The sequence below is a fragment of the Haliotis asinina genome, chromosome 1, assembly GCF_037392515.1.
Source record: "Haliotis asinina isolate JCU_RB_2024 chromosome 1, JCU_Hal_asi_v2, whole genome shotgun sequence".
NCBI lineage: Eukaryota > Metazoa > Mollusca > Gastropoda > Lepetellida > Haliotidae > Haliotis > Haliotis asinina.
In genome coordinates, this window is record NC_090280.1 from 27,364,688 (window position 1) to 27,386,310 (window position 21,623).

General features: G+C 39.7%; 2 protein-coding genes across 2 annotated transcripts; one reads left to right on the forward strand and one right to left on the reverse strand.

Moving 5' to 3' along the window:
• Positions 1–3,287: 3,287 nt before the first annotated feature.
• Positions 3,288–5,462, forward strand: LOC137270110 (ankyrin-3-like). The gene has a single exon (XM_067803934.1). It carries the CDS (start codon positions 3,288–3,290, stop codon positions 5,460–5,462), a length of 2,175 nt encoding a protein of 724 aa, XP_067660035.1.
• Positions 5,463–6,039: 577 nt separating this feature from the next.
• Positions 6,040–21,338, reverse strand: LOC137289649 (kin of IRRE-like protein 3). Its single transcript, XM_067820866.1, has 12 exons — positions 20,960–21,338; positions 19,374–19,540; positions 18,885–19,029; positions 18,215–18,478; positions 16,956–17,213; positions 16,224–16,481; positions 9,359–9,655; positions 8,927–9,034; positions 8,482–8,509; positions 7,965–7,999; positions 7,639–7,710; positions 6,040–6,867 (listed from the first exon to the last, which is right to left on the reverse strand). The coding sequence occupies exons 1-12, from the start codon at positions 21,045–21,047 to the stop codon at positions 6,842–6,844; spliced, it is 1,746 nt and encodes a 581-aa protein (XP_067676967.1). The 5' UTR covers positions 21,048–21,338; the 3' UTR covers positions 6,040–6,841.
• Positions 21,339–21,623: the final 285 nt, after the last annotated feature.

The window sequence follows — 21,623 nt, forward strand, 5'->3', positions numbered from 1 at the left end:
TTTTGCACTAACACTTTACGACAGGGAGTAGTCATCTACACACACTGCCTTTTGACAAATCCGCTAGAAGATAAAAGTAATTAATCAATCAGTGTGTTATCGGTTAATCCTTTGATCGATGTTTGTTTTTGTTACTCAGCTGATAAACCCTCTTGCATCACTTACATGCATATATTACATAACATACAATACATTTGCCATTACAGACAGGAGAAATGCCAGATGGGAACCCTTGTTGAGTAACCGAAGTGGTGTTGCTACTAATTATACCTGTTATAAATTCATGAATTGACCATCAAGAGAATGATGACAAATAACACGTGTAGGTTTACACCATCAAACGCGAGTTACAGCAAGGAAAATGTAATCTCTGTGTCGCATGCAGCCTGAAAACACTTATGGGCCGAAACTGTTTTGAGGATACCAACGGAATTTCGTTACATAAGGAATACACACAGGCATTTGCTGTGTACTTTGGTAAATAGGTGAAATAAGGGGTTTTTTTACGTAAGACAATTTTCAGATTTCTCTACCAAAGGCAAAGTCATCGTTTTTTTTGTTTACGAATTCAAATAAATCAACTGTGTGTTTTATTATCATAAATAATAAACCATTGTAGCTACCATAGCTACCAAAATTTACGTATGCTATTTGCTATCACAGCTCAACCAACACTCAAAACTAACTAAATATAAAGCTTTGCAATCTTCCGTACTGAAACAAATGGCTTGCTACGTGCCTGTAGACATCATATTTTCATTTACATGATTAAATATCGAGGTTAAAAACACAGAAATATGATCAAATTGGATCAGTAAGTATACCATCCAAGCATCCGAAAAGAACTACATTGCTGGGATATATGGTTACGATCAGACAAGGAATACCATGGATATTTTTAAACAAATGGCATGTGATGGGCATCCGGCCTCCTGGGTGTTTAGGTGAAGAAATTCTGCTAATATGGACAGGAGCCCAGTTCCTTTGTCCGTCACGGTCGAAGGAGTGGGCGCTGACCAATTTGCGGTCTGCTTTCGTAATTAGACCGTTGGCGAGAAGCATTATTCGCTCCGCATCAGTGCCCCTTTAACTCACATGCTTGCTAAAACAACACAAAAAGAAGCTTCAAGGTCTATATAGCTCTACACACTTTTGTCAATCGTACAATATTTGTTCCTTTAGTATGGCTAACTATCAGTACAGTCGCCAGTGGCTAGATTGATGGAATAAATCCAGCTACAGTCCATGCAGGTAGAGCACTGGTCCCCAGAGTGGTGGTTTACTTTCAGTTGTTGGCGGTCCTCAGCGCCTTTTTATATTGCATTGTCCTAATTTGAAGTTCTAAGTTAGAGGTATATTTTAGCTTTACTTGATATTGTGATATTCTAGTCGGTTTTACTGTCCTTCAATGACAGTCTGGTTTTGGTTGTTGTTGGGGTTTGTTTATAATTTACCATAAAGTACAATGTAAAACAATTACATGTTCTCATCTCACAGGCTGAAATATTGCCTATGTGACGATAAATTGTAGCTCACATTCACTAACATAAAAAGAAGTACTTAAAAGATGTCATGAAGGGGATGGTGATCATTGGCAGAAAGACCCTTTGTCAATGGTAATGTTTGTGTTGAAGAACATTCACACATAAATATATCATTAGTGCAGACACTAGAAAATATATTTTGAGATGATTATTAGCTGCAAGATAAGGATTCATTTATATTTTAAGATAAATGCATGCATGAAGCTGATTTAACATTTAGAACATTTAAGATAAAGTCTGTCATGAACATGAGTAGTTTTATAAAAAGTTGGTGTAAAACGACAGCCATTCTAGTATGAAGTATAGGTCTGCTTTCACGCTTTCATGATCAAGTGTAACAACACACTGTATCATCTGGCATATGGACCATGTACCTGATGCGAGTGTGCATTCTGCTGGCCTATTTAAATATTGTTGCATTGGGGAAATATTGCAACATAATAACTGTCATCATTGACGTTCACGCGGAAGAAACATTCACAAAGGTTGGTGTGAAAATCTGCAGTCTCAAATGTGAGACCAGAAGCTACTGTTGGAGCATCGGATATGATGTAGGCGCCCTCATGTGTCATGTGCTGAAGCTGAAACTGGACTATAGAGAAGAATGTGGACAATTTACTTTCATACCAAAGCAAAACAAAACTGTAAGTAGACTTGACGTTATATCGTGCCAAACAAAAGAAGTCAACATCACACCATTATGATGTGTCCTCTGTTATGTTTGTCTTCAGATTCAAGCTGGTCCCTGTCCATCTGAGAACTGTAGAGATAGAAAATGCCTGGAAACGCGTTCTGGGAGAGATGTATGTGTCAAAGGTAATTAATGAAGTACGCTCCTCCAAGTACGCATCTAATACTAGTTCTTCTCTACGTGTGCCTTTGTTTAATATAGTCATTCGTTCTTGTTCAATGTCTTCAGTTTTCTTCAAATAGTTTTGAATCTGTGACCAGGTACTTGCTGTGTAGTGTGGAAGGGTTCGGTTTGGTTTGGTTGTTGTTTGACACCGCACTTGGCAATATTCCAGCTATATGGCGACGGTCTTTAAATAAATGAGTCTGGACCAGACAATCCAGTGGTCAACATCATGAGAACAGATCTACGCTAGAAACATATATAGATGTTGTGGAATTTTCGCAAGGATTTAAGTATGCTAATTCCTGAAGTCACCTAACAGGAGCAACTCTTATAGCATTTGACACGCACGAAATGTTGCCAAACGCCCCTAATCACATTTTTGTTTGATTTCTTGATGTAAGTATAACAGCCTACAACATAGACTGTCAAAGTAGACAGTTCATGACCAATAATACCAACGAATTCATTTTTTTTTAATTTTCTATTTTTATAAATGCGTTCGTTACAACATTCTAATATTTTCTATTGAATAATATATTACATCAGAGGGCAAGTGGCATATTTCCTCATGAGGGTTATATATGTGTAGCTCAGGCATTAATAATGAATATATTGTGACGGACAAAATGCTAACATGTTTATTGCAAAAACCTGACATGAATAAATGTAAAATAAACTCAAATAATGTCATATGTTTTGTTTCGTTTTGTTTTGTTTTTTGACAAATTCAGTTCAATGGACAAATACAATTCAATGGAAACTTGGGGTATTTTCAGATGCAAGTCATGAATCATTTAATGGCTTCATACATTCATGTATTTATTGCAGGAACGATTAACATCCAACGATACGTATTCCACTTAAACACCAAACTTGTTGGTGCCTGCATGGATGGAGACGTAAACCGAGCGAAATTCATCTTATCTGATAGTCGGTCGAAAATCAACGTCCGAGATCCACAAAGGAAGACGCCGGTAATGATTGCAGCAGAGAAAGCAGATATAGATATGTTCGCTTTCCTTGTAAGAAACGGTGCTGATCTGTCTCCTGTCGATAGTAAGGGCAACACGATTCTACATCTTGCATGTGAGGGAGGGAACTTGGAGATAATAAATAATGTCATTAAGCAAAATACAGTGGACATCAACGGCCGTGGGGAGCACGGAAGGACGCCAGCAATGAAAGCAGCGCTTCAGGGACACAAGGGCGTGTTCGACCTACTTGCCAGGAAAGGAACCGATCTGTCCTTTATAGATCTTCTTCACAATACCATTCTACATTTGGCCTGTGAAGGAGGAAACATGGATATCGTGAAATATATTCTTAAGCAGAATATTGTGAACATCAACAGCATGGGAGAAAAAGGCTGGACGCCAGCAATGAAAGCAGCGCTCAAAGGACATAAAGATGTGTTCAACTTGATAGTCAAAGAAGGAGCTGATCTGTCTCTGGTTGACAAAGAAGGAGACAATATTCTTCACGCAGCCTGTAAAGGAGGAAATGTGAAAATAGTAAAATATATCCTCGAACAGAGAAGTGCTGATATCAATCTCAGAGGAAAAGACATGTTCACGCCAGTTTTGATTGCTGCATATAGAGGTCATAAAGATATATTTCACGAGCTTGAAAAGAAAAGTGCTGATTTGTTAATCAGGGACGGTAACCAGAACAGCATCCTTCATCTTGCATGTAAAGGGGGAAATATTGAAATAATGAAACACATTCTCACCACCTACAGTATGATTGTCAACGACATTGACTTTGAAGGATTGACACCCATAATGTTAGCAGCCTCTGAGGGAAGAAAGGATATGTTCGACGTTCTGCTTCAGAATGGAGCTGATTTTTCACACGAGGATTACAGTAGATACAATATTCTTCACATGGCCTGTCGGGGAGGAAATGTGGAGTTAGTTGAGCATGTTCTCGCACAGAATATCGTTGAAATCAACAGTAGATCAAATGATGGGTCGTCGCCAGCAATGGAAGCAGCGTATGAGGGACATACAAATGTGTTAGAATTGCTACGAAATGAAGGAGCTGATATGACCTTTGTCAGTGACGAGAATGACAGTATCCTTCATGCTGCTTTAGACAGCAAACACATGGATACAGTGAAATATGTCCTCACAAATGATTTTGTAGACATCGACAGTAGAAACAATAATGGGATAACAGCGGTCATGTTGGCAGTACAAGGAGGGCTGGCAGAAATATTTGACTTAATGGTGAGAAAGGGAGCCAACATGTCTTTCGTAAATGACGATAAACAGACCATACTACATATGGCCTGTGAAGAGGGACATAGCGAAATAGTGAAATATATCATCAGGGAGAATGTTGTGAATATCAATGGGAGAGACGATGAGGGAAAGACACCAGTGTTATTGGCAGCAGAGCAAGGATACCTAGATATAGTTATATTGCTGGAGGGTAAAGGAGCTGATCTGTCAGTAGTTGATGATTGGGGGGAGAACATTCTACACATGCTCACGGTGGAAGGACAACTGAACTTAGCAATTTATCTCTTGACACAGAAGAACGTTGTGCAGAACATCAATAAAAAATCATTAACAGGCAGAACACCAGTGATGGTTGCAGCACTTTGTGGACAGAGGGATCTGTTTGATATACTTGTGAAGTACGGTGCTGATTTGACGCTAGTAGATACCGATGGCAACTCCATTCTCCATTTGGCTTGTGAAGGCACCGTGGACATAGTGAAGTACCTCCTGTCCAATACCGTTGTAGACATCAACGCTAGAGGACATTTGAATAGGACACCAGTCCTGATAGCAGCAGAATGGGGAAATATAGAGACGTTTGAGCTACTAATGAAGCAGGGAGCCGATATGCTGCTTGTTGATGATGATGGTAACGGTGTCCTCCTTTTAGCCGTTAGAGGAGGAAATGTCGATCTTGTTCAGCATATCCTTGTAAATAGGATTGTAGATATTACAGCAAAAAATAAGTATGGATTAAATGCAATTGAGATAGCAAAGGAAAGCAATCATAACTCCGTGTACAATTCTCTGTTGTCTCCAGATTTTCGTTTGAAGTAACTATATATATATACATCAAATGTTACCTGTTGATAAAATCAGTCAAAGTCCACTCTGTTGACTAATATATCTTATGATGTAAACGGTACTATTATGGCTATGTATAAAAAGATTATCGTTGATACGTGGAACTTATTGGCATTTTGGATTACTGTCATGTGTTCAGACACTATATTCTCAAGACGTTGAAACTTCATTACACAGAATATGTTGCTATTTATTAAATATTATCTTGATCTGTGTTTCTCTTAGTGAATAACTTGCTTGCCTTCGCTGTGTGCGAGAGTTGAGGAAGGACACACTGACCTTTTCTCGATCGCCTGGTCGCGATCATCACTATCTGAATCGGAATCGTACAAGTGAGTGAGTGAGTATGTTTGTACGCTGCTTTTAGCAATATTCAAGCAACATCACGGCGGTGGACCCCAGTAGTGGGCTTCACACATTGTACCCATATGAGAAATCGAACCCGAGCTTTCGGATTTACGAGTGATCACTATACTGCCTCACCGCCAGTGAAATCGTACAATTCACTAGCTTAATCTCCAGGCACACGCGTCATGGTTTAATACAGTTCTTGAGATTTCTTATTTTTTCATTTTAATTTCTTCTTTCATCGGCATTCTAGAAGTTGGGTAAATGAAGGATGAGGACTATTTTTAAGGCTATACACCTGGCTATGAAGCAAGTGACAACGATATTAGAATACATTGTCTAAATGTCGCCTATACAGGATAGTCCTCATCCTTCATTTTTGATTCTCAAAGAGAAACAAGTTAGTCGGAAAACAATTTTCTTAGAGCTCAGAGGTACATGACGAATAAGAAAACGTCATAGTGAGTGAGCTTAGCGTAACAGCGTAACCATAGAGCTCAGAGGCGTCAGACAGCTGTATATGGTTGGGAGTCAGAGTTCGGAATGTCACTTTTATGAAATAAGTCATCATCGAAGAATCGTTTTTGTTTGTTTTGTTTTGTTTGTTTGTATGTTTGTATCATGTATCTATCATATGCACGAACAAAAACACTTGTGTAATATTTACCTTACAATTTTAAGTTGTTTGTGTCTTTGTTGCTTGGGGCCACTCTCGGCAATACCCTAGATTTACAGTAGCAGTCCGTACTTAATCGAGTCTGGACCAGATAATCTAGTGATTGTCACCATACCATGCGATGGCAGAGTATGTGTTTTTTTCATGAATCACTATCAAATGGCATTTTATGTTACAAACATGTAAGTTTTTAACTCCACGATCTGGGGGTGTGACCTGTGGTCTGACATGAAAACTGCTGCTGGTAAACACTTTATCTTCATACTGTGACACACTTCCTTCCTGTCTCTGACGTTGTAACTTTAAAGCTGTGGAGAATGTTGCCTCGTCAAAGGGTGGTCACATACACAGGACCTACAACCAAAGAAAATGGCCTCTGATTAACAAGACGAATTATGTAATATTTTTGTGGTCTACGCAGATTTAGGTTCAGATGGTAACGTGACGTTTGCGTACGGAGAGTTGAGAATGAGAATGGTTGTTTTGTTGTTTAACGCCGCAATCAGCAATATTCAAGATCTATGACAGTGGTCTGTTCAAGTCAAACAAGTCAGACAGTCTAGTCATAAATGTCATGAGCATCGTTCTACATAACCGGGATACGATGACGTGTCAGTTAAGTCAGCGAACATGACCACCGTTGTTTGTCAGAAGAGGAGACTACTGGGATGGGGTGGTCTGGTACTTTTACATCATATCCCAGTTGCTCATGTTAAAATTACACATACTGATAACAATACACGACGGAGTTTATCAAGGTTTATGGTTTTAACATATGTTCTGATTACTATTATCAGCCCCCTTTCCAACTGAACATACTTGAAACTTACAGTACAGTCATTTACAATACAATACTTATTTACAATAGGTATTAGTCATATATTGAAAAAAATGAAACCTGCAAATGCATGGATAATACGTTCATATTTATTGCATAGACCGATATTAGGTTCTTACTTTTAACTTGATAACGATGTAAGAACCTACATCGAAACCTCTCTCTGTGCAATGAACGAAGCCTCTCTATACAATGAATAAGAAGCTGTCATTCATAAAATTGTATGTTTGGTGTAAGTCACCAACTTCTGGAATGCCGATCAAACAATAAGCTAGGTGGAATTTCACCTTTAACGTTTGAGTTCAGGCAATGCTCTCGTGTCTTTGTGTGGATTTGTTCTTCTCTGTTGGTTTCCTCGCCTTGCAGCCATAAAGAAGAGCATCAATTTAAGCAAGGTAAACACATATTTCTGTTCTCAAAAGAAACCGTTTCACTGTATGATTTGAAACGTTATGACTTAATACTAAAGAAAATACATAATAATAATTACTGTGGATACTTTGTTATGAATATTGACATTGCTCTTATGAATATGGACATTGTTATCATATATTTATCTTGTTCTTATAAATAGTGATTATTGTTTTCTAAATATTGGATATTGTTGACTTACCCAGTTCTAGTTGTGAACATGACATCTGCATAGCCCTTAATAAATGGAAAACAAATGGAATAAGTCTTTGTCATAAGGTTTCTAATTTTTTTTCATAAAATGTCTTGAAAAGGGATCCTTACACACATCCTTACAAGATGAACTGACCATATGCTGTACTGGGGATTGCACTTTGAAGTACAGATTCAGTCCCTTTTCAGATTCAAACCAATACACTCGGAATCAGGCGCACTAAGTCCACGATCTAAGCTACTCAGTCACCACGACATGCAAGGTTCCTGATGAACTTCTTAAATGTGGTACAAGTTTTGGAAAAACATTTATAACATGAATTCATGACTCGTTTTATGAATAACAATTTCTTTATATCCTTTATCAAGAATATAATGAAGATATGTACACACATGTAGTACAGTTGAAAGGAAACAGATTGTGTAACCAACTGGGACAATAAGGATTTGCAATACTGGTTAAAGAAGGTAAAATGTTACAAACATTATGCTGCAATATTACTTACATTTGTATATTGTTTGGTTTCTCTTTAGCTGAAAGGTAAACGTCTACATGATGAATTGTATTTAATACTCAGATAGCATCAACTTTCTGGACCAATCTACCTGTCACAATCAGAGACTGTTTCAAAAGGGCCACAAAACCAATCAATATAAAAATTCTTATGCCTCTCGGCGATAGACTCTCACTATTCAACACTCTCAGGGTGGTCTTATGTTATATGTTATGACCATATAGAGCGCTATACAAATTCAACGTGTGATGAATTATCTGGTGTGCGGGCGCAAGTAATGTTTCACTTGTCTGTGAAGTTTGCGATGTGGAATTATTCACAATCTGCAGTGTATCTCTCACTCAGTGGTAACAATACAAAGTCAAGGGTAGTGATAGCAGATTGATGAGTACTTAGATAATTGTTTCTTGGTTAGATTAACTTATGTTGATCAAACCTTTGGTTCGTCTTTGTTGGAGAATTCTGACGACAATAATTGCGATGACAACAACACATGCTCCGAGTCCTGTTCCGAGGCCAAGTACTGTTTCCGGTGTGCCAGATGCTGATAGAAGATATGTATTCGTGAATTGTAATGGGAGTAATTTACATATTATAGACACGAATCTGTGACAGGAGTCGTTCGTCGACAAAACATAACGTAATGATACATTTAACTGGTAACTTCAAATGTTAAAAAGGAACAGGTGAAAGATATGAAAATGCCCTGTAAATGTTGTTTTAGCTTCAGATGGGGACACCATTCCCGTAAATGTTTTGTTGACATATTTTCGTTTCATTAACGTTTACTACGCTCAGAGAAACACACCTCATGTAAACTGACATTCAACATACATTGTAGTTTATTATATTTGGATATACTACTCACAAAACATGGTTGAAGTTAGAATGACTGATTCTCCGTCACCGTAGATATTGCTGCTGAGCAGCTTGAACTGGCATCCTTTGGTCGATGTCAGGATAGGGACGTCTTCTCTGACTTGGATATTCCTTCCCGGATCCTGTATGCCATCTCTCCATGTTGTCCAGTGCGAGTGCTGGGGTGGCTTGTACTGCAGAGTGAATGTCTGGTTTGCTCCCCCGTTGTAGTTGGAGATCCACTGGAGTGACACGGTTGTACTAGTCACCGCGACCACTTGGAAATCTGTAGGCGCCGAGGGTGGGGCTGGAAGAAAGTTGGTGAGTGGATTTCATGCTGCTGCAAACAGTGCCCCGTTCATTCCTCATCGAGGTAAGGTCTTCAACAGATATGGCGCTGACTGATTAAGGAATACAGTGAGAGTTAAAGTGGAATTCAAATCCTGGTAGTAGTAGTAGTAGTAGTAGTAGTAGTAGTAGTAGTAGTAGTAGTAGTAGTAGTAGTAGTAGTAGTAGTAGTAGTAGTAGTAGTAGGTGGTGGTGGTGGTTGTAGTGGGTAGTGGTGGTTGAGTGAGTGAGTTAATATTTAACGTCACATCGGCAATATTTCAGCCATATCGTGACGAGAAGAATTTAACATGAAATGGAATATATTTATATCCTAAAAACCTGTCAACAAAGGACAGTAAAACAACTAGAATATCACAGAGAATGTAAAACTAGTAATTAGATCTAGAACAGTTCAACTATAAGAGGACAATACAATATAAAAATGGGCTATGGATCGCCAACAACTGAAGGTAGATCACCATACTAGGGACCATGGGGACTTACATTACTTTTGCTACCTACATGGACCCTAGCTGGATTCACATCATCCCTTCAGTCATTGGCTTTTATGCGGAGAATTAGCCGTACAATAAAATAACAAAAATACTGCGATTAAAATCCTGGAAACTTTAAATTTAGATCAAATGTTTCGGGACTGACGTACCCTCTCAGGAGGACAATAATTTTACAGTACTTTAACCCCCTTTGAGGGTACAGCCACTAACAATTTGAGTTACTAATCTAAACTTCCAATTATAAAACATATATCTATTTACAAATCAGTTAACAGATCTAATGCTTTTAAAAATCCTATGATTAAATGAGCACTAGTATTGTTAAAAAGATCCTTCATTGTTCTTGATTTGAAATAAGTGTCCCTTGTGATGGAATACTCGACACAGTCAAGCAAGATATGCTTGACTGTGATTCTTTCATCACAAGGGATACAAAACGGAGGATCCTCACCTTTTAGTATATATTCGTGGGTGTATCTTGTGTGGCCAATGCGACATCGCCGCATAATGACTGACAACCCAAGTAGGTATAACCAATAGAGGGTTTTATCGCATGTAATTTGTTTATACCCACTTGGGTGTCCCACTTCTTCTGCATCAGATCACGGATATAAGATCTAATGGTGGCTTTATAGTCACTGTAAGGAATAGGAAGTGGTGTCACAGATTTCTTGAGTGCTGCCTTAGCAGCAAGGTCAGCCAATGTGTTACCTGAGATTCCTACATGGCTGGGTAACCAACAGAAGACGATGTCGTATTGGCCAGTGGCAAGATCATTACACAGTTCAATAATTTCTACTAAAAGTGGATGCCTGCAAGAAATATTTTTAATAGCCTGAAGGCAAGAAAGAGAGTCTGAATAGATTATGTATTGTTTGTGTTTAGGATGTTTCTGAATATATTGAAGAGCCGTTAATATGGCGTTAGCTTCAGCAGTGAAAATAGAACTATTATCCGGTAATCTAGACGATATTGTTCTGGATCCAATGACAGTGGCACAAGCCACTGTGCCACCTTCCTTGGACCCATCTGTGTATATACATTTATAGTTGTTGTATTTACTTTTTAATTGATGATATTCTTGTTTATATTGTAATTCATTAGTTTCTGATTTTTTAAATCCAGTAAATGTTAGGTCAACTTGTGGCCTAACCAATTGCCAAGGAGGAGAAGAAAGAAGACAGGAAGGAGCTATGTTTTCCAGCTCAATGCCGGAAACAGCAATAAATGGCTTAATTCTCAGTCCAAGAGGCGGAACAAGAGAAGATTTTTTGTTGTATAAGTCCTCAAGAAGGGGATTGAACACACAATTATAGGCAGGGTTAGATTTATTAGAGTACAATTTAGTAATGTATTGTAAAGACAATTTTATACGACGTTGTGTAAGAGATGGTTCATCGGCCTCAACGTAGAGACTATCAATAGGTGAGGTTCTGAAAGACCCAAGACAAAGTCTTAAACCTTGGTGGTGGACAGGATCAAGAAGTTTAAGGTTGCTTTTACAGGCTCCGCCATATACAATGGAGCCATAATCAAGCTTTGAACGGACCAATGATCCGTAGAGGTGAAGGAGGGTAGCTTGGTCCCCTCCCCATTTTGAGTTGGAAACAACTTTTATTAAATCCAGCGCCTTCAAGCATTTATTTTTTATATATTTAATATGCGGAAGAAAAGTTAAACGGGAGTCGAAAATTATACCCAAGAACTTGGCCTCCTTGACCACATTGATGGGAGTGCCATCTAGAAACAGTTCCGGGTCCTTATGTGGCTTATATTTTCTACAGAAGTGTAGACAATTAGTTTTTGACTGAGAAAATTTGAATCCATTTTCGAGACACCACTTATTTATTTTGTTTAAACATAACTGTAGTTGTCGTTCAATAGTGTGTATATTTTTACCACGACAAGAAATATTAAAATCATCCACGAAAAGTGATCCATCTATTGAATCATTTAAAACCTTGGACAAACTGTAAATCTTAATACTAAACAGTGTGACAGACAAAATACTGCCTTGTGGGACACCCTGATCCTGATTATAATGGTCAGATAAGGTTGAACCCACCCGGACTTGAAATTGTCTATCGTTTAAGAAATTTGATATAAATTGAGGCAAACGGCCCCTTAATCCAAAATCATGTAAGTCTCTTAAAATACCATATTTCCACGTCGTATCGTATGCTTTTTCCAGATCGAAAAAGATCGACACTGCATGTTGTTTATTAATGATGGCATTTTTAACAAAAGATTCTAAACGTACTAAATGATCAATGGTACTTCTGGTTTTTTTTCGGAAACCACATTGTATATCACTGATTAGATTATTTGTTTCCAAGTACCAAACTAATCGGTTATTGATCATGCGTTCCATGGTTTTGCAAACACAGCTACTGAGTGAAATTGGTCGATAATTGGAGGGATCGGTATGGTCACGTCCAGGTTTAGGAATTGGAACAATTATAGCATCACGCCATGAAGAAGGAAATTCACCAGATGTCCAAATACTATCAAAAATATTTAAAAGGGTCTCTAAACAGGATTCCGGTAAGTGCTTCAGAAGTTGATAATGTATGTTATCAGCTCCTGTAGCAGTATCGTGAGCCTGGTCAAGAGCAGTATGAAGCTCATGTATCGAAAAAGTTTCGTTGTAATCTTCCCCATTATCTGAACTGAAATTAATAACCTTCTTTTCTTGCTGATTTTGGTATTTTTGAAATTGGGGTACATAATTTGATGAGGAAGAATGTTTTGCCAATGTCTCACCAAGTTTATTCGCAATGTCTGATTTATTAGTCAATAAATGTTTCCCATCTTGGAGATGGTGAATGCTAGATTTAGAACCCTTACCCTTGATTTTCTGGATCATATTCCACACCTTTGATATCGGTGTGCGTGAATTTATTTTAGATATATAGGTTCGCCAAGAGTGGCGTTTACTTTGCTTGAAAGTACGCCTTGCTTTAGCATTTAAAATTTTGAATTTGTCTAAATTGTGGACCATAGGATGGCGACGGTAATAATGCTCCGCTCTCTTCCGTGCTTTCCTAGCCTGTTTGCATTCATCATTAAACCATGGTTTTCTTATGTGTGGAAATGCAGAGGACTTTGGTATACACTCGTCAGCAATATTATTCAATTCATCTGAAAAACATTGTATGGCATCAGGAATATCATTAAAAAGTTCAGGTTTAAGTTTGTCTGCACAGAGTGTTTCATATAGAGGCCAGTTAGCTTTTTTAAAATTCCATCTTAATGATGGTGTAACGTCAGATGGAATCACAGGGTTTAATATTGTTGGGAAATGGTCACTTCCACAGAGATCGTCGTGGACTGACCATTCAAATTCACTTAATAGGTTGGAATCAGTAATAGACAAATCAAGAGCTGAATAAGTACCTGTGCCAGGATGTAAATACGTATTTGAGCCGTCATTATATATGCATAAATCATTATTTGAAATAAATTCCTCTAGTAATTTACCTTTGGTGTTTGTATTAATGCCACCCCATAGTGGACTGTGGCCATTTAAATCACCCATGATTATACAGGGTTTAGGTAGTTGCTCATAAAGATCTTGCAGATCAGTTAGTTGGACAGCCGATGAAGGCGGAATATATAAAGAGCATAAAGTAAAAACAACTTGTAATGTAAGTCGGACTGCAACAACTTGAAGATTTGTTTTTAGTGGTACTGAGCTATGGATAATATTGTTCCGCACCAGGATTGATGAACCACCAGAAGCTCTATCACCCGGAGGAGAAAAGGAGTCGTATGCATTGAAGGGACGGAGCTCAAAATTATCTGTCTGTTTCAGATAGGTTTCTTGGATGCAGAACGCCGACGGTTTAAAATCTTGGTTTAATAAGTGTAGATCATTTGAATTATTCCGAAGTCCTCTACAATTCCACTGAATTATAGCAGAAGACATTATTTCCTTGGTGGATGTACAGGAGATCTACCCCTCACTTTCCTTGTGGGTGACAAGCTATGAGTCCGACCTTGGATGTGGTCGGACACATCCATGGCCTCAAGTGATCCAAACTTATTATATAGTTGGACCTGATCATTAGACCCCTTAGGAGGCCTGTTACGTTGATTTTTCTTCGTGATTTCATTGCTCGATCTCGATGTAATGTTCACATTTGACTTCACATTAGAGTCTGATTTAGATGCCTGTTTCTGAGAAGCAGATGAATCCTTCCCAGAGGAAACCTTAGACTGAACAATAGTTTGTACGCTGGAAGTTTCTTTTGAAGAACTCGCCTGTATTTCAGCAGACAGCAATGTTGGAGCTGATGTACTAGCCCACGTGTAATCCGTTTGACAACCGACTGAACTGCATGAAACGTGTTTTGGTTTAGAGGCCTGCACAGAAGCAGAAACAACAGCAGCATAACTCGGGCCCGACTGCTCTTGTGCCAGAACCATCTGTTTTGCTTCAAAGAACGAAACGTTTTTCTCATGCTTCACCCGTGAAATCTTAGATTGTAACTTCCATGAAGGACATTCCTTGGATGAAGAGGGATGGCAACCAGAGCAGTTTACACATACAGGTGTGTTATCACAAAAGGTACTATCTTTGCACGTTCCAGCGCATCGTTGGCATGCAGCTGGATTGTGGCATGACTTGGATCCGTGCTCATACATTTGGCAATTATAGCACCTCAAGGGGTTGGGGATAAAAGTATCAACCCTTAAGTTGCAGTATCCTGCTTTCAGAGATTTTGGAGGCATCGAGAGACAAAATGTAAACAAGTGAGTATTTGTCTTGAAGACATCATTATTCTTTTTTACTGTAAAGCGTTTAACATGAGTAACACCTTGTGATTGTAGTTCAGTAACTATGTCAAGTTCACTCATGTCTGAAAGGCAACGTCCAGTATCACGGACGATGCCTTTGCTGGTATTTAATGTCCTGCGAGGGGACACCACTACAGGAACATTTGCTAGAGACTTTGTTTTGAGCAGAATTTTTGACTGTATTTCTTTCCTGCATTCGATTAGCAGGGAACCAGATCTTAACTTTTTAATGTCTTTCACCTCCCCAACCAAACCCTCAATGCCTTTTGACACAGCAAAGGGATTTAACTTGAGAGGGCCCCCTTCAGGGGCACACATCACAATGAAACGAGGCCAATTATCAGGGTTACTGGACGTTGTACGCGACTCATCATCTGAAGATAACGAATCATCAGATTCGTGTGATCGTTTTTTAAGTGGGGGTGCCATGGTAGAAAAATATATGATTCACCCTCCTAGCTCCCCACCCACCATGGAGTGTCAACAAGGACGATGCCTCATGCCTGTGGATCTCCTGCAGACGGCACCAAGGATACTAGGAGGGTATACTCAAGCAGAAAATATCTTGAAAAGATATATCCCACCAGATTGGCCCATGAGCCACCGCCTTCTGGGCATAAGACTCTAGGCAAAGTTCACAACATCAGATTTCAAAATCAATAAACATTTTAGATGAGCAATTAAGCCAAGACCGACAGGAAAACAAGTTCAAATCAAATTTGTGCAATGACATATATAGAAAAGTCATGCACAGGGCTTGGCATGACCAGCCGATTGGTCGAACCGGGTCCATTCGACCACCCGTCTAGGCGAAGTCAGGGCCAAAGTGGTGTATTGAGCAACAGGAACACGGTTGCAAGCTCCTATTGCTCTCAACCACCAGGATCCCTTCCTCCGCCGACACAGGGCCGCAACCCACGGCAAACGGGTTGGTGGACCAAATATCCCCCCGGGTCCACTACGGGGGTGTCGGCGAGCTCTTAGCGTTACCCAGCACCCACCACGAGGAGGTGGCTCGCCACGGGTGCCAATGTGGTGGTTGTCATAGTGGTAGTGGTAGTGGTGGAAGTTTGAGGTCGAGGTTTTGTGTTCGATAGTCGTAGTTCTTCTTGTTGTTGTAGTTGTAGTTCTGTTAGTATCAGTGCAATGCATGACGGATATAGCATTTTACACTTCAAACTCAGGCTTGCTTTAACATATGCTGCATCAAAACACCTTCAGAATACTCACACTGTACATCAAACCTGACCAACACAGAAGCAGACCCCACGCGGTTTGAAGCTGTGCATGTGTATTCTCCTCCTTGACTTCTTCTGATGCTTGGAATGTTCAGTCTGTCTCTGGTACTGACGATGGATCCAGCGTGGGTCCATCTGTAGGTGGTTATAGACGGGTTGCCTGGTGAGATATGTCGCCTACAGCATATCCTCATAAGGGATGATTCTTTGACTGGGTATGTGGACGGAGGGCTAGACGTTGACGGAGCATCTGTACATGAAATGGGATTTGTTGGACTAAGGAAGGATGGCAATATATGGATGTAAAGCAATGTTATTGGTAAAATATTAATTGATGAAGGAGCAAGGATACACTCCGAAACGTCATGTTATTCATAAAGAAGTTGACATCCATAAATCTTTCTTTCCTTATGAATTCCACTCCTAAATGTCCTTTAAACACCGGGGTCATAGTTTCGACATGCATATGTACTCATTGCATTAGGTATGATGGTTATTTGATAAACAACTATATATATTAATTAATGTTAATGGGTTAGTTTCCGAAGTACACATATTCAAATGAGAAAATATTCCAGAAGCTCCCAATGGAAAAATATCCTTGGAAAACAAACTAGAATACTGGAAAGAATCGAAAAGGGGATTAAACATTATATAACACAAGTGCCTATTATATAACGATGCTGCTGAGAGAATATAAAAGGAAACGGGGTGTTTCTCTTACACTGGACATCAATGGCGATGGGACTGTAGACTGATCCTACTGTGTTGGTGGCAATGCACGTGTACTCTCCTCCCTGTCTTCTGCTGATGTTTCTCCTGTCAAAGACAGACTGTGTTGTGAAGGTGGACCCTCTCCTCGTCCATCTATAGATGGTCCATGAAGGGTTGCCTTCTACTGTGTAATCGCTACAGTCCAATTTCACACGGGAGAATTCAGTGATGGAGAAGACGGACGGGAGACCAGAAATGAGAGGAGCATCTGTGTATGATAACAGTTATATTGTACAATTGTGTGTGCTTGAGAATTTGCGAATGTATGTGTACATGTGAGTGTGACGATGCAGAAAATTCACGATACAATACGTGATCGCGATATCTTTGCACCATAAGATTCGGTGCATATCACGATTGGCTATCTTTAGTTATTTTCTTTTACAAAATTAATTTATGACCGTAGGTAACAGTGTAAACTCCGATATAACCGTCAGTTTCTCGTGAAAATTCACGCTTTTAAGATCAGCAATTCATATCAAGATACAAAAAAATATCCATATATTAATTGTCCGATGAAGAATCATTACGATGATCGATGCTACGATATAACGTAACAGCTGTAGTGTGTATCATTTCGGAAAGAAATTTGATGACTCGGGTAAATGCTACTATGTACAAGTCTTCAATTTTATACATTTCCGTAATTCATTAAACTTCAAAAGGCAATATCAGTCTTGAATATCTATGGCCTATTGTAGGTCTGTGTGTAGACATCTTTGCCGGAACCATCGTGGAGAATATAGAATTTATATCCGGCCTTTTTAGCAGTGAAGAGTAGATGAACAGACCTCTAAAAGTCTGTAATGACACGGGGTGATCGCTGTAAGGATAGGCTTACCTGCCCTGCCCGTGACAATACCCTGCGTTAACTTGAATGCCATCCCCAATGCAGTGTCATGAAGCAGTGTTATAAGTTGCATTGTCTGGCAGAAAACCTTTCACAACAGTTTGGACAGATTGGGCACTGTACTAATAATGTACAGGTTTCCAGTTTAGCACAAGTTGTCCATTATAATTCTTCTACAACTGTGAATTTTGAAATTCATGAATTTTTATTTAATAACAAAAACGTTATTTAACAAACTACCATTACAACATTGACCCAATTCACTGTTTGCTACGAGGGAGGAGTACAGAGAGAGGAACAGCCAGATGTGCTGCTGATTCATTTATATGTGCTCGCTATTAAGTCAGAGTGTAACTCACACTGGACATCGACAGTCACTGTAGCAGATACAGAGCCTAGTGTATTGGTGACATGGCATGTGTAGTTGCCTCCCTGCCTCCTCTGGATATGTCTTCTCATTAGCACGGACCCATCACTGACAATCGTCTCACCGAATGTCCATTTGTAGGCAGGTGTTGTTGAGTTACCAGTGACGGTGTAGGTGCTGCAGTCTATCATGAGACTGGAATGCTCTTTCATGTGTATGACGGGTGGAAGACCGGTTACTGAAGGTGCACCGGCTACTGCAAGTGTAGTATCATCACTTGTATTCATACAGTTAAGGTGGTCAATGGTACTGTCGAGTAATCACTGCGGTCTAATATATGTATATATAACTGAAAACAATGACACGAACTGTATAAAATTACTTTTAAGAAATTCCATGTAGCTTTATCCCCGTTTTTATTTATTTTATTTATTTATTTTTTCTGTTCACTGTATGATTTGTTTATTGAAAATGGGCGTTATATTAACGCTGCTCATTTGTACATTGTTTATATAAATGTAGTCTCGGCCTAGGACGTTTTAAGTACCGAATAGAGATTGGAGTGATTGAAGGCATTGCGAAGTCAAGATTTGGAACACAAATATCCAGTGAGAAATCTCCCAAATACTGGCATAGGGACAATGATTCTACACAAGGCATACCTTTATCCCACACAGCCTTGAATCCTCTGTCGCTTCCGTATTCATCAGTTGTAAAGACCACACGTAGAGATGTCGAGGGCTGGAGGACGTGCCCAGCGTTGTCACCTGACAGTGACGCCATGAGCTCCTCACTGCCATTGTACACCTTCAGGTAGCAAAGAGGTACATGACCATTAGGTGTTGATTGATTGTTGTGTAGGAGTCAGCAATATTCCAGTTATATAGCGGTTGTCAGTAAATAACCGAATCTGGACCAGTCATCAACAGCGCGGGCATCGTTCTAGACAGTTCAATACGGTGATATGTGTCAACCAAGTCAGCGAGCCTGATCACCCGATCCCGTTAGTCGCCTCTTACGACAAGCATGGGTTACCAGATCTAACTCCATCTTCACGGGTGTATATACAAGGGAACAACACAAACTAAACATATCACATCACAAGAAACTACACGCAAGCCCCAAGGTAAAGAGAAACATATTCACACTACCTTCACATAATCATGTCCACTCTCTGTGCTGAAGTCTTGGAAGGACAGTACGACCAGGGAGGAAGCGACGTCAACAGTGTATGTGCAGGTAATGTTGTCTGTGTAGTTGCTGGGATAATTGGGGGAGGTGAAAGAACCGGATGTGCTGGTGTACCTGCCACCACATTCTGGAACGATAAACACTTTAAGGTAATATCAAACTAGTCGGCTTCAGGTGATGTTGGGGATTAATGGGGATTAACGTCGCGCTCGTGTGCGTCTGCGTGTTATGTGTATGTTTAACTGATCCAGACTGTTAACACTGAGGCATCACGTGGATACCCAACAGATAGTGTACAATGATTCATATTATTATATTTCGATAACAGCCACTTCCCCTCCAATGATTTACTGGGCGGTAGGATTGCCAAGGGTAGGGGTAAAACGTTTGCACGTCACGCCGAAGACCCGGGTTCGATTCCGCACGTCGGTACATTGTGTGAAGTCCATTGCTGGTGTCCCCACTACGTGATATTGTTGGAACATTGCTAAAAGCGGTTTAAAACCAAACTCACTCGCTCACTCCACTGATCTACCCACCTGAACATGATATTTAGCAGACAAGTGAGACCAAATTATTTTTTTTCATATTTAGATCTGTCCGTAAAGATTCAGAGTGACGATAACCCTCCACAAGGTTGTGTGACAAAGGAATCATTTCAGCTTTCCAATAGCCAGCTTTCCTTTCACGCCGAGCAATATTCACGGGTCTTAGCGTCGAGCTTACACTTTCCACTAAGGTTTCAGATAGCAGCTTGAAGTTGTTAAATTAACGTGACAACATATCCAAGGCCTCTATGAACCTTTCAAAACGTTTTATGGTAGATATGTATAGACCCTTAGACGCTTAGAGTGTGATTACTATAGAGCTTCAAGTGAAGAGTTACGTCTTTCGCCGCATTTAACAATATTCGTGTCACCAGAAATGGCTTCACACATTGTGTCCATGTGGGGAATCGCACAAAGGCCTCCTGAGAGGGTACATAAGTCAATTTAGCCTCACCACACTTTTAATCGTAGAATATTGTCATTTTAATGCTGGCTAAACCTCAGCACAATGGTCAGCAACTGAAGGGATGATGTGTATCCATCTAGGATCCATGCAGGTGGCGAGCGTACTTAAGTCCCCATGGACCCAAGTATGGTGATCAACTTTCAGTTGGTGGCGATCTATAGCCTGTTTTCATATAGTATTGTCCAAATAGTGCTACTAGGTTTTTTCACACTAGTTTTATCTGTAATTGTGATATTCTAGTTGTTTTTCTCTCCTTTGGTGACAGGTTTTTATGACATGTTCTTCCATTTCAACGTCAAATATGTTCTCGTCACGATATGACTGAAATATTGCAGATGTGACGTTAAATACTAACTCATCCACTCACTCGAACGCAGGCATTCGACGTGACGAGCAAACGCTTAAACCACTGGGCTTCCCCACCGCCCCTTGAACTTAAACACACTGCAGGGATCGCCATGTTCTTTATAAAGTAAGCAAATATCTTCTCCCGCATCTCAAAAACACTGAGTGTTATGATATCATGTCTCACCTTCAGAAGCATGGGGTGTTTTGATCAGCGCATGCTGCACAATGCAGAATACGATCAATGTCCAATAAGTCTCCATCTTGTTACACATGGATAAAGTGCGTCACGATATGCATTGTGTTGTCCATTAAAGATGTCGTCTTGGTCTGTGAAGTGCGTCCATGCCACAGTACTTCAGAGTCAAGTGTTCGCTGAGTGCCTCTGAGGGCGAAACTTAATTTCACTAAATGCTTGTCTCAAGTTTGACAATACCCATTGTCAATGGTTTCAAATTACTATCACGATTTGTGTTGAAGTGATATAAAGTCGTGTACATGTATCCGTTATCGTGCTACCAGCATTCACTTCAGTTCTGTCAGTGAACATAGATATTTGCTTATATATTACGTCCGTGTTGGACAGTCTCAGTCTAATGATGAGTAACGGACGTTGTGACAGGAAGCAGCCACTTGTCGAGGACAGTGTGAGTTCATGACATGTGCGTGAATGACAAATGCTTGTGACATGTCGTTAGTGTGGTGAGGTGTAAATATGTACATTTTGTTGGACACATTGAAAGTTTTAGCTAAGCCTTTTGTAAAACATAAGTCATGCCTTCCTGGGTGAGTGATCATGAAGAAACCTACCTGGGTGAGTGATCATGAAGAAACCTGTTAAGCGTATCTTC

What these genes read in the sequence shown, in the direction of transcription:
- LOC137289649 (XM_067820866.1), bottom strand. Translation starts at nt 21,047, where the DNA reads ATGTGTAACAAGATGGAGACTTATTGGACATTGATCGTATTCTGCATT. An exon ending in AGTGACTGTCGATGTCCAGT is followed by an intron (nt 17,214 to 18,214) that starts GTGAGTTACACT and finishes TATCATACACAG; the next exon opens with ATGCTCCTCTCATTTCTGGT. An exon ending in AAACCAAACAATATACAAAT is followed by an intron (nt 8,000 to 8,481) that starts GTAAGTAATATT and finishes CCATTTATTAAG; the next exon opens with GGCTATGCAGATGTCATGTT.
- LOC137270110 (XM_067803934.1), top strand. Translation starts at nt 3,288, where the DNA reads ATGGATGGAGACGTAAACCGAGCGAAATTCATCTTATCTGATAGTCGG.